The following is a 13,130-nucleotide window of genomic DNA, read 5'->3' on the forward strand; positions in this document are numbered from 1 at the left end:
GGGGATGGGGAGTTGTCATTTTATGGGTATCGAGTTTGAGATGCGTGAGATTAAAAAGTTCTGGAGATCTGTTTCACAACAATGTGAATACTTGACAGTACGGAGCTGTACACTTCAAAAGTGATTAAGATGGTAAATTTTGTTATGTGTTGTTTTTTTTTTACCATGATTAAAAACAAACATTATATTGTTTAATGGCTAAACAATATTAAGATAAACCTTATATAAGAATTTTTAGGGAGTTCCCTGGTGGCCTAGTGGTTAGAATTCCAGGCTTTCACTACCGTGGCCTGGGTTCAGTCCCTGGTCGGGGAACTGAGATCCCGCAAGCCGCGTGGCAAGGCCAAAAATTTTTTAAAAAAAAGAATTTTTAAAACCCACCTCTAATCCGACTATCTTGATAGCTTGTTTCCTTCTTTTTTGTTGCCTTCCAGGCCTTGTCCAGACACCCATGTGTTTTCTTTTTCTTTTTTGATGTGGACCACTTTTGAAGTCTTTATTGTTTATGTTTTGGTTTTTTTTGGCCATGAGGCATGTGGGATCTTAGCTCCCCGACCAGGGATCAAACCCACACCCCCTGCATTGGAAGCACAGAGTCTTAACCACTGGACCACCAGGGAAGTCCCCAGATACACATATATTTTCACATGATTAAAGTCATACTCAGTTTTCTTTGAACTATCATATACATTTGTCCATCGTTGCCCTAGAATCTTCATGGTTATCCTTTCAGTGGCGGTGCGTGGTTGCATCCTGCAGATGTCCTGTCCTCGACTTCAGTCTCTCAGCCCTTCTTTTCTTTTCTCTCCTGTTTAATCCCAGAGTATATCAAGATGGCAGATCAGTACGTCCCCGTCCCAGGAGGGCCCAACAACAACAATTATGCCAACGTGGAGCTGATTGTGGACATTGCCAAGAGGATCCCCGTGCAGGTAAGTCAGACGGGACACCCCAGTCTACCCACGGCGGGGGTGATGCCCTGAGCTCTGGAGCAACCTGATTCCGCAGTTTGGAAGGGATGGAGGAGCTGGGTCCTAGGAGACTCTGAAATCCAGGGCTGATGTGACCCAGCAGAGAGCTTCTGGGGTGTGATGGGAGGCGGGTTCTTGAAGAAAGACCTTTGTTCATGCCTCTCTGTGTTTGCAGGCGGTGTGGGCTGGCTGGGGCCATGCTTCTGAAAACCCCAAACTTCCGGAGCTCCTGCACAAGCACAAGATTGCTTTCTTAGGTAGAGTGCGCCTCCATCGGATGCGTGGGAATTGGGGTGTTGACGGGATGCTTGGTGGGTCAGATTCTCTTTAATACAGCCCTGTAAGGAGGGGACCAGTTTGATATTCCCACATCACACTTTCATGGTCAGGAGCAAATGAATCCAGGGGTGGGAGGTCACGTGGACGGGTCGGCCAGCCCAGGGAAATAGGAGCCATTACCATGGTTACCACAGCAGAATAATGCCGGGCAAGCAGAACCCTCCCCTCTGCTGGTGTTCCTGTTGGCACTGAGATACCAGTCATGTTCAGATTTCTAACTAGGTTTGGAAACCTTTCTGATAAGGCCACACCTTTTCTTGGGCTGTTCTCAGACCTTTGGAATGCCCTCAGCCCCTGGGACCAGAGCCCCTCATCTCTACTACTTATTAGGTAAAATGATACTTATTGTCTATGGCATCTGTTTGTTTCAGGATTTGGATTTGAAATTTGTAAACTTTGCTCAGTTACACTCTCTGTTACGTGTGATGGGAATCATTTACCATCCCCAATAAATCCCTATTGCTGCTCCTTACCTCTGGGCCCACAACCCAGACTTGCATATAAAGCAGCTTGGTGCTAAGTCAATACCTGATATTCACCTAAGGGTCTGCCTGGTGACCTGTGCTTGCTGATGTGTTCTTTGTCCATGACCTCTGATTGGCTGTCACATGGGACTCTCATTATCTCTCATGTTTAATTCTGGAGATTGATGGTCCAGCCCCAGAGCCAGCCAACTACAGCCCAGGCCAAATCTGGCCTGCTGCCTGCTTTTGTAAATAAAGTTTAGTTTTTTTTTTTTTTTTTTAATAAATTTATTTTATTTTATTTATTTATTTTTGGCTGCGTTGGGTCTTCGTTGCTGCGCGCGGGCTTTCTATAGTTATGGCGAGGGGGGGCTACTCTTTGTTGCGGTACGCGGGCTTCTCATTGCGGTAGCTTCTCTTGTTGCGGAGCACGGGCTCTAGGTGCGCGGGCTTCAGTAGTTGTGGCTCGTGGGCTCCAGAGCGCACCTCAGTAGTTGTGGCGCACGGGCTTAGTTGCTCCGTGGCATGTGGGATATTCCCGGCCCAGGGCTCGAACCCATGTCCCCTGCATTGGCAGGCGGATTCTTAACCACTGCACCACCAGGGAAATCCCGTAAATAAAGGTTTATTGAAACATGGCCCTGCCCATTCATTTATGTATTGCTTATGGCTTGTTATAGAAAAAGTTTGCATGGTCTAGTGTTTTGAGGTGCTGGCTTGCCCCCTTGGTCTAGCTTTTTGCTAGTGAACTTTGTATAGGCCACAGAGCTTAGGTTGTAAATCACGTTTACAATCCACATGTATTGAAAGTTGACTGGTAAAGTAGGAGACTAATAGATTTTTTTCTTCCCCAACTTGATGTTAAATCCTTGGAAGCTGGAACTTGGAGACTTTTCTTTGTGTACCTGGTTGGCACCTGGCTTCCAGGGCCTTGTGGCTGACTTGAGTCTGCCTTCCCCTTTGCCCCAATCCCTCAGGCCCTCCCAGCGAGGCCATGTGGGCACTGGGAGACAAGATCGCCTCCACCATCGTGGCGCAGACGCTGCAGATCCCAACGCTGCCCTGGAGCGGAAGCGGTAAGCGACCCTGAACCTCACTTCGGGGGAACTCCTGGGCCCAATCTTGCTAATGTGAGCAGAGGGGGTGACAGGAGTATACTTTTTTAATTCTTTCATTAAAAATTTTTTAAATGATCATGAAAGTGGTCCTATTTCATTGTAGACAACTTAGAAAATAGGAGAAGTACAGAAAAAGAAATAGAAATCCTTTATAATCGACTGAACCGGTTTTTATCATTTGTTATATTGTTCCAGCCTTTTTTCTAGGCACATCCTTTAAAAAACCAGAGCTCTTACATTTAATAGTTTGTGACTTGTTTTTTCTCACTAATCTTTCTATGTCAGTAAATACACTTTACAGCATTTAAAATGCCTGCATAGGACTATATTATACAGATGTACCGTAATTGACTTAACAGTCCTCTATAGTTATACATTTAGGTTGTTTCCGATGAATTTTTTTCTAATTTTGAAAATATTGAAAGCTTTGATAGTCCTGTACCTAACTTTCTATGTCCATTTTAATCACTTCCTTAGGATAAATTCCTAAAAGTGGAATTTCTAGGATAAATTAAAAAAATAAACAGGAAAAACGTCTCAAGACTTTCTTATTCAGTTTGATTTTTTTCCTCCAAAGGTTGAATTTTAAATTTAGAATTAAAAGTTTGTTTCTGTTTTTGTTTTTTTTTAAAATCTTCGCAGGGTTTTGGAAAGTAATGATTCACATACGAATGACTCCATAGGGTAGAGTTGGAGTTGGGAATTTTTTGGATTCAGGTTAATATGGCTGTTCTTAGTAGACTCAGTCTGAATTTTCTTAAGCTTGGTTTCCCATTCAGGGTTGAGTCAGTCCTTAAGGAAATTAAAATCCACTGCAGGAAGCTGAAGGGCTGTGTCTGAATTCTGCTGGTCCAGAGGCCAGGTCTAGAGTGGCTTTGGTGGGAAGAGGCCCTGTGTTTCTGTGTCGTGCCTATGCTCTTTTGGGGAAGATTCAGTTTTCTTTGTGACCCTCCAGGTCTGACGGTGGAGTGGGCAGAAGATAGTCTGCAGCAGGGGCAAAGGATCAGCGTCCCAGAGTACATTTACAACGATGGTTGCGTGAAAGATGTCGATGAGGGCTTGGAGGTAAACGCTCCTGGGGGGTCAGGTGCCAGAACCTTCTCAACATCCTGGTAGCAGCGGAAACCTCTAAAGTGGTCTGTTTGTCCTTTGCCCCCAGGCAGCAGAAAAAATTGGTTTTCCCTTGATGATCAAAGCTTCTGAAGGCGGTGGAGGGAAAGGCATCCGGAAGGCGGAGACTGCTGAGGACTTCCCAATACTTTTCAGACAAGTGAGCAGTTCGCGCTGCATATTTTTCCATGTGTCTTTGGGAATTGTGTTTATTCAGTTGGTGGCCACCAGATTCTTTCCACTAACATTATTGTGTCACAATCAAGAGGACACTTGCGGGAGCTGCAATATTGCTGTGTTGTGTTGCAAAACAAATGCATATATTTTTACTCGCAGAATTCCAAGGTTTTTGTTGATCTGTACACTATTTCCTTAAGACGTTTGATTCTATGAATCAGTGTGTCTGTAAAGGATTTCAGAGGTATCTGTTTGTGTCTATATTTGTCTATCGAGAGATGGGATATTTTGTACATTTTAGCAGTTTCAATATTTTTAACATTTCTAGAAAATTGATTTTTATTGTCTGAATGAATCGTATATTTACTTATTTGTGGCTGGTTTTAAAACATTATGCCCAGGGGGTGGGGGAAGGGATAAATTAGGAGCCTGTGATTAACATATACACACTACTACGTATAAAATAGATAACGAACAAGGGCCTACTGTATAGCATGGGAACTATACTTAATATTATGTAATAACCTATAAGGGAAAAGAATCTGAAAAAGAAAAAATGTATATATAAAACTGAATTGGGCTTCTCTGGTGGCACAGTGGTTAAGAATCCACCTGCCAATGCAGGGGACACGGGTTCAAGCCCTGGTCCGGGAAGATCCCACATGCCGCGGAGCAACTAAGCCTGTGCGCCACAACTACTGAAGCCCGCGCCCCTAGAGCCCGTGCTCCGCAACAAGAGAAGCCACCGCAATGAGAAGCCCGCACACCGCAACAACGAGTAGCCCCCGCTCACTGCAGCTAGAGAAAGCCCGTGCGCAGCAACGAAGACCCAACGCAGCCAAAAATAAAATTTAAAAAACAAAAAACACTGAATTGCTGTGCTGTACACTTGAAACGTACATGATATAGTAAATCAACTATACTTCAATTAAAAAAAATTTTTAAAGGTCATCTAACTATAGATTAAAGAAAAACCCGTTATGCCCATTGTTGGCAATGTTTATAAAAATTCATACCGGTAATCTTCCTGTTCTTAACCCAACTATTTTAATATTTCTAGGTTTTCTTGTAGACCTTGCTCACATGTATATTTAATTTATTTTATTTTTAAAATTTTTATTTTTTTATTGAAGTATAGTGATTTACGATGTTTCAGGTGTACAGCGAAGTGATTCAGTTATACATATATACCTCTTCTTTTTTACATTCTTTCCTATTATAGGTTATTACAAAATATTCACATGTATATTTTAAAGAGTTGTATTTGGCCTACACAGTATTTTATTCTACGTTTAAAAAATTTCAAATTGTGGATCATAAACAGTTTTACCCTGTCCAGTCCTTATAGTTATTTTGATTGCACAGTAGTCCCTATGTGGCCATTGTCTTATTTATCAAACCTTTCCTTTTTTGTGAAATGTTAAGCTTGCTTCCATTTTCATTATTATGCACAATGCCACTATAGTATAATATGGTATTTAATACTATAAATAATATTTAGCTTTTTTTCTTCTTCTGAATTATTTTCTTGGGTAGAGACCGTGGGGGAAGAAGGATTTAGTTAAATAGCATGTACTTTACATGCACTGACAAATACATACCAGTAAATTGCGTTCTCAAAAGGTTTACCGATTATAGAGCTGTGGGCCATGTGTGAGTATTATATAAAGTAGTGGTTTCACTACCACATGTCCCTATTGGGGTGTACTGGTTTGGGAGTATTTTGGGGAGAAGAATTTATGTTTTTGGGAAAGTTGCAACAGCAGTACAGAGTCCCCATCTACCTTTCACCTCCTTTCCCCTATTGTTAACATCTTTTGTAACAGTACCATGACTGTCACAACTAAGAGATTAATTTCATTAATCCATGTCTATTAAGTGAACTCCAGACTTGATTTGGATCACCCCACTTCTCCCCACTAATATTCCCTTTCTGTTTCAGGATCCAGTCCTGGATCCTACCTTGCATTTAGGGGTTGTACAGATTTTAAAACTTTTTTCTTTCTTTTTTAAAAAACAGGCTTTACTCTTTAGGGTTGTTTTTAATTCACAGCAAAATTAATTGGAAAGGACAGAGTTCCCATATACCCCCTGTTCCCCAACCGCATGCAGAGCCTCCCCCAAGCTTGCTTTTTTTAATTACATGAGTGCAATATGAAAATGTTCTCAGTGTCAACATTCAGGCAATTCAGTAATACGTTACGAATAAAAAAGGAAAGGTCCCTTTCGCAACATCACCTCTCAACCCCTCGCCCCTTCTCAGATGTAACCCCTGTTAGCCACTGGGTTTCTTTCCAGTACTTTTACTGTAGTATAGACTTTTACATAGACCTTCATATAATTCTGTTTTATTATTTTTCACATAGGTGGGATCATCTCATGTGTTATTGCAACTTGCTTTTACAAAGAATTTGTCTTAGAAATAATTCCATGTGAACACTTTTTTACTTCATTTTTAAGGGTCTCTGGACAACATGCCTATGAGACAATGCCTTTCAGACATTAAAAGTATAGAGTAAGTCGGTCTGTAGGTTCCACTGAGGAGAGCTGGCTGAGAGAGTGAATTAAGTGGGAGGAAGAGAAGCCTACAGAGTAGTGTGTTTTGGTTCTATTTTTGTTTCAAGAAACATTTTCTCTGTACACATAGAAAACCAATTTGTACCCAACTCTTAACAGCATATTATCCTTAGGAGATGGTGTTGCAGGAGAATTTCAGTTTCTGCATTATGTATTTTCATCATATTTGACTTAAAAACCACGAGAATGTAATGTCTTTGAGAGAGGTAAAACTAAAAGATCGGCAAAACCACGGGCATCCCTGCCATCGTTTCGCGCCCTCTTTGGAGAACTTCCTGCTCCAGCCCTGCTTCCCCAGGGAAAAGCCAGCCACCCTGCCGTCCCCCCAGGTGCAGAGCGAGATCCCCGGCTCCCCAGTCTTTCTCATGAAGCTGGCCCAGCATGCCCATCACCTGGAGGTCCAGCTCCTCGCTGACCAGTATGGGAACGCCGTGTCCCTGTTTGGGCGCGACTGTTCCATCCAGCGGAGGCATCAGAAGATCATAGAGGAGGCGCCGGCCACCATTGCCGCGCCGGCCGTGTTCGAGATCATGGAGCAGGTGGGCTCTGGGGAATTCGGGGGGAGGCATCTCAGCTCAGAACCATCAAGAGCTCTCAACAGTCCAAGTTGCCAAAGTGGGGTGGGTGTCCAAGAAGAGACCAAGTGGCGTGGGGGGCCCATCGTGGAGATGATTTCAGCCTCACACGGGGTTACCGGAGTACGATCTCGGAGGTCCCAAGGTAGTTTACACACAGCAGGTCCTCAGCCTGCCTTTGGTGAGGGAGCTAGTACGTTTTCCCCGAGACAACCACTGGAAGCCCCTCACCCACCTCCGTCTCTCTGCAGTGTGCCGTGCGCCTGGCCAAGACCGTGGGCTACGTGAGCGCGGGGACCGTTGAATACCTCTACAGCCAGGATGGCAGCTTCCACTTCTTGGAGCTGAATCCCCGCCTGCAGGTGGAACATCCCTGCACGGAAATGATCGCCGATGTCAACCTGCCGGCCGCCCAGCTACAGGCAAGGAAATGGGCTCCGAACCCTGGGGCTTCTGCTCAGAATGGGGGTCCCCTGTCCTGCTCAGATTAGACCTCCCTGCTCGTCTCTTGGTTGGTGTCCTGGGGAGTGACTGTTTTAATGTGTGGGTAGCACGGAGAACCATGCAGTGGTTTGTCACCTTCGTCTGGCCATATAGCCCTTGGAGAAACTGGCAAAAGTCATGGACCTTCACCCTGGAAAAATCTATTTTATACAATTTGGGGGCATTTGTAGACCTCCCCAGTACCCGTTCATAGACCTTTTTTGCATTACAGCCTCCTCATGGAGCCCTTTTAGACATTTCCGCCCCTAATTTCTCCCCTATGAAATGTTAATATCACAGATATACTGTATATCGGTTTGGATACTGTAGATATAGCTGTGCGTTATACAGGCATACCTTGTTTTATTGCACTTTGCTTTATTGCATTTTTTTTTTTTAACCCTTTTATAGGAACATATTTACAAAAGCATCAGAGTACACCCAGAACTGTCTGTAAATGACAAAAGACTTAAAAATGACCACGGTTAAAGATTTGATGAAAGTTCATAATAATGCAGTTGACAAGAAAATTAGTTATTTCTGAGATATACATTTTAAAGTAATAACTAGGATTATGACTTATAACATTATACCAGAACATATAAGATTTTTAGAAATTTCATGTAATGTCTGAAACATTAATATTAACATATTTCCATACAAATAACCCAATGAAAGTTTAGTATTAGTTGTTTTGTTTGTTTGTTTATACTGCAGGTTCTTATTAGTCATCAATTTTATACACATCAGTGTATACATGTCAATCCCAATCGCCCAATTCAGCACACCACCATCCCCACCCCACCGCGGTTTTCCCCCCTTGGTGTCCATATGTCTGTTCTCTACATCTGTGTCTCAACTTCTGCCCTGCAAACCAGCTCATCTGTACCATTTTTCTAGGTTCCACATACATGCGTTAATATACAATATTTGTTTTTCTCTTTCTGACTTATTTCACTCTGTATGACAGTCTCTAGATCCATCCACGTCTCAACAAATAACTCAATTTCGTTCCTTTTTATGGCGGAGTAATATTCCATTGTATATATGTACCACAACTTCTTTATCCATTCGTCTGTTGATGGGCATTTAGGTTGCTTCCATGACCTGGCTATTGTAAATAGTGCTGCAATGAACATTCGGGTGCATGTGTCTTTTTGAATTACGGTTTTCTCTGGGTATATGCCCAGTAGTGGGATTGCTGGGTCATTTGGTAATTCTATTTTTAGTTTTTTAAGGAACCTCCATATTGTTCTCCATAGTGGCTGTATCAATTTACATTCCCACCAACAGTGCAAGAGGGTTCCCTTTTCTCCACACCCTCTCCAGCATTTGTTGTTTGTAGATTTTCTGATGATGCCCATTCTAATTGGTGTGAGGTGATACCTCATTGTAGTTTTGATTTGCATTTCTCTAATAATTAGTGATGTTGAGCATCTTTTCATGTGCTTCGTGGCCGTCTGTATGTCTTCTTTGGAGAAATGTCTATTTAGGTCTTCTGCCCATTTTTGGATTGGGTTGTTTGTTTCTTTAATATTGAGCTGAATGAGCTGTTTATATATTTTGGAGATTAATCCTTTGTCCGTTGATTCGTTTGCAAATATTTTCTCCCATTCTGAGGGTTGTCTTTTTGTCTTGTTTATGGTTTCCTTTGCTGTGCAAAAGCTTTGAAGTTTCATTAGGTCCCATTTGTTTATTTTTGTTTTTATTTCCATTACTCTAGGAGGTGGATCAAAAAAGATCTTGCTGTGATTTATGTCAAAGAGTGTTCTTCCTATGTTTTCCTCTAAGAGTTTTATAGTGTCCAGTCTGACATTTAGGTCTCTAATCCATTTTGAGTTTATTTTTGTGTATGGTGTTAGGGAGTATTCTAATTTCATTCTTTTACATGTAGCTGTCCAGTTTTCCCAGCACCACTTATTGAAGAGACTGTCTTTTCTCCATCGTATATCTTTGCCTCCTTTGTCATAGATTAGTTGACCATAGGTGCATGGGTTTATCTCTGGGCTTTCTATCTTGTTCCATTGATCTATGTTTCTGTTTTTGTGCCAGTACCATATTGTCTTGATTACTGCAGCTTTGTAGTATAGTCTGAAGTCAGGGAGTCTGATTCCTCCAGCTCCGTTTTTTTCCCTCAAGACTGCTTTGGCTATTCGGGGTCTTTTGTGTCTCCATACAAATTTTAAGATGATTTTTTCTAGCTCCGTAAAAAATGCCATTGGTAATTTGATAGGGATTGCATTGAATCTGTAGATTGCTTTGGGTAGTAGAGTCATTTTCACAATGTTGATTCTTCCAATCCAAGAACATGGTATATCTCTCCATCTGTTGGTATCATCTTTAATTTCTTTCATCAGTGTCTTATAGTTTTCTGCATACAGGTCTTTTGTCTCCCTAGGTATTTTATTCTTTTTGTTGCAATGGTAAATGGGAGTGTTTCCATAATTTCTCTTTCAGATTTTTCATCATTAGTGTATAGGAATGCAAGAGATTTCTGTGCATTAATTTTGTATCCTGCAACTTTACCATATTCATTAATTAGCTCTAGCAGTTTTCTGGTGGCAGTTTTAGGATTCTCTATGTATAGTATCATGTCATCTGCAAACAGTGACAGTTTTACTTCTTCTTTTCCAATTTGTATTCCTTTTATTTCTTTTTCTTCTCTGATTGCTGTGGCTAGGACTTCCAGAACTATGTTGAATAATAGTGGTGAGAGTGGACATCCTTGTCTCGTTCCTGATCTTAGAGGAAATGCTTTCAGTTTTTCACCGTTGAGAATGATGTTTGCTGTGGGTTTGTCATATATGGCCTTTATTATGTTGAGATAGGTTCCCTCTATGCCCACTTTCTGGAGAGTTTTTATCATAAATGGGTGTTGAATTTTGTCAAAAGCTTTTTCTGCATCTATTGAGATGATCATATGGTTTTTATTCTTCAATTTGTTAATATGGTGTATCACATTGATTGATTTGCATATATTGAAGAATCCTTGCATCCCTGGGATAAATCCCACTTGATCGTGGTGTATGATCCTTTTAATGTGTTGTTGGATTCTGTTTGCTAGTATTTTGTTGAGGATTTTTGCATCTATATTCATCAGTGATATTGGTCTGTAATTTTCTTTTTTTGTAGTGTCTTTGTCTGGTTTTGGTATCAGGGTGATGGTGGCCTCATAGAATGAGTTTGGGAGTGTTCCTTCTTCTGCAGTTTTTTGGAAGAGTTTGAGAAGGATAGGTGTTAGCTCTTCTCTAAATGTTTGATAGAATTCACCTGTGAAGCCATCTGGTCCTGGACTTTTGTTTGTTGGAAGATTTTTAATCACAGTTTCAATTTCATTACTTGTGATTGGTCTGTTCATATTTTCTATTTCTTCCTGGTTCAGTCTTGGAAGGTTATACCTTTCTAAGAATTTGTCCATTTCTTCCAGGTTGTCCATTTTATTGGCATAAAGTTGCTTGTAGTAGTCTCTTAGGATGCTTTGTATTTCTGCGGTGTCTGTTGTAACTTCTCCTTTTTCATTTCTGATTTTATTGATTTGAGTCCTCTCCCTCTTTTTCTTGATGAGTCTGGCTAATGGCTTATCAATTTTGTTTATCTTCTCAAAGAATCAGCTTTTAGTGTTATTGATCTTTGCTATTGTTTTCTTTGTTTCTATTTCATTTATTTCCGCTCTGATCTTTATGATTTCTTTCCTTCTGCTAACTTTGGGTTTTGTTTGTTCTTCTTTCTCTAGTTTCTTTAGGTGTAAGGTTAGATTGTTTACTTGAGATTTTTCTTGTTTCTTTAGGTAGGCTTGTATAGCTATAAACTTCCCTCTTAGAACTGCTTTTGCAGCATCCCATAGGTTTTGGGTTGTCGTGTTTTCATTGTCATTTGTCTCTAGGTATTTTTTGATTTCCTCTTTGATTTCTTCAGTAATCTCTTGGTTATTTAGTAACGTATTGTTTAGCCTCCATGTGTTTGTGGTTTTTTACGCTTTTTCCCCTGTAATTCATTTCTAATCTCATAGCGTTGTGGTCAGAAAAGATGCTTGATATGATTTCAATTTTCTTAAATTTACTGAGGCTTGATTTGTGACCCAAGATGTGATCTATCCTGGAGAATGTTCCGTGCGCACTTGAGAAGAAAGTGTAATCTGCTGTTTTTGGATGGAATGTCCTATAAATATCAATTAAATCTATCTGGTCTCTTGTGTCATTTAAAGCTTCTGTTTCCTTATTTATTTTCATTTTGGATGATCTGTCCATTGGTGTAAGTGAGGTGTTAAAGTCCCCCACTATTATTGTGTTACTATCAATTTCCTCTTTTATAGCTGTTAGCAATTGCCTTATGTAATGAGGTGCTCCTATGTTGGGTGCATATATATTTATAATTGTTATATCTTCTTCTTGGATTGATCCCTTGATCATTACGTAGTGTCCTTCCTTGTCTCTTGTAACATTCTTTATTTTAAAGTCTATTTTATCTGATATGAGTATAGCTACTCCAGCTTTCTTTTGATTTCCATTTGCATGGAATATCTTTTTCCATCCCCTCACTTTCAGTCTGTATGTGTCCCTAGGTCTAAAGTGGGTCTCTGGTAGACAGCATATATATGGGTCTTGTTTTTGTATCCATTCAGCAAGCCTGTGTCTTTTGGCTGGACCATTTAATCCATTCACGTTTAAGGTAATTATCGATATGTATGTTCCTATGACCATTTTCTTAATTGTTTTGGGTTTGTTTTTGTAGGTCCTTTTCTTCTCTTGTGTTTCCCACTTAGAGAAGTTCCTTTAACATTTGTTGTAGAGCTGGTTTGGTGGTGCTGAATTCTCTTAGCTTTTGCTTGTCTGTAAAGCTTTTGATTTCTCCATCAAATCTAAATGAGATCCTTGCCGGGTAGAGTAATCTTGGTTGTAGGTTCTTCCCTTTCATCACTTTAAGTATGTCATGCCACTCCCTTCTGGCTTGTAGAGTTTCTACTGAGAAATCAGCTGTTAACCTTATGGGAGTTCCCTTGTATGTTATTTGTCGTTTTTCCCTTGCTGCTTTCAATAATTTTTCTTTGTCTTTAATTTTTGCCACTTTGATTACTATGTGTCTCAGCGTGTTTCTCCTTGGGTTTATCCTGTATGGGACTCTCTGTGCTTCCTGGACTTGGATGGCTATTTCCTTTCCCATGTTAGGGAAGTTTTCGACTATAATCTCTTCAAATATTTTCTCTGGTCCTTTCTCTCTCTCTTCTCCTTCTGGGACCCCTATAATACGAATGTTGTTGCGTTTAATGTTGTCCCAGAGGTCTCTTAGGCTGTCTTCATTTCTTTTCATTCTTTTTTC

General features: G+C 40.8%; 1 protein-coding gene across 1 annotated transcript in view; it reads left to right on the top strand.

Moving 5' to 3' along the window:
• ACACB (acetyl-CoA carboxylase beta) overlaps positions 1-13,130 on the top strand; it is a 136,485-nt gene that overhangs the window by 56,090 nt on the left and 67,265 nt on the right. Inside the window, exons 5-11 of the mRNA XM_061169893.1 lie at positions 823-932; positions 1,147-1,228; positions 2,752-2,850; positions 3,848-3,957; positions 4,052-4,162; positions 7,086-7,295; positions 7,583-7,753. Of these exons, the coding sequence (XP_061025876.1) occupies positions 823-932; positions 1,147-1,228; positions 2,752-2,850; positions 3,848-3,957; positions 4,052-4,162; positions 7,086-7,295; positions 7,583-7,753 (893 nt within the window). The remainder of the gene's footprint in view (positions 1-822; positions 933-1,146; positions 1,229-2,751; positions 2,851-3,847; positions 3,958-4,051; positions 4,163-7,085; positions 7,296-7,582; positions 7,754-13,130) is intronic.

Source organism: Eubalaena glacialis, chromosome 15 (assembly GCF_028564815.1).
Source record: "Eubalaena glacialis isolate mEubGla1 chromosome 15, mEubGla1.1.hap2.+ XY, whole genome shotgun sequence".
Classification (NCBI taxonomy): domain Eukaryota; kingdom Metazoa; phylum Chordata; class Mammalia; order Artiodactyla; family Balaenidae; genus Eubalaena; species Eubalaena glacialis.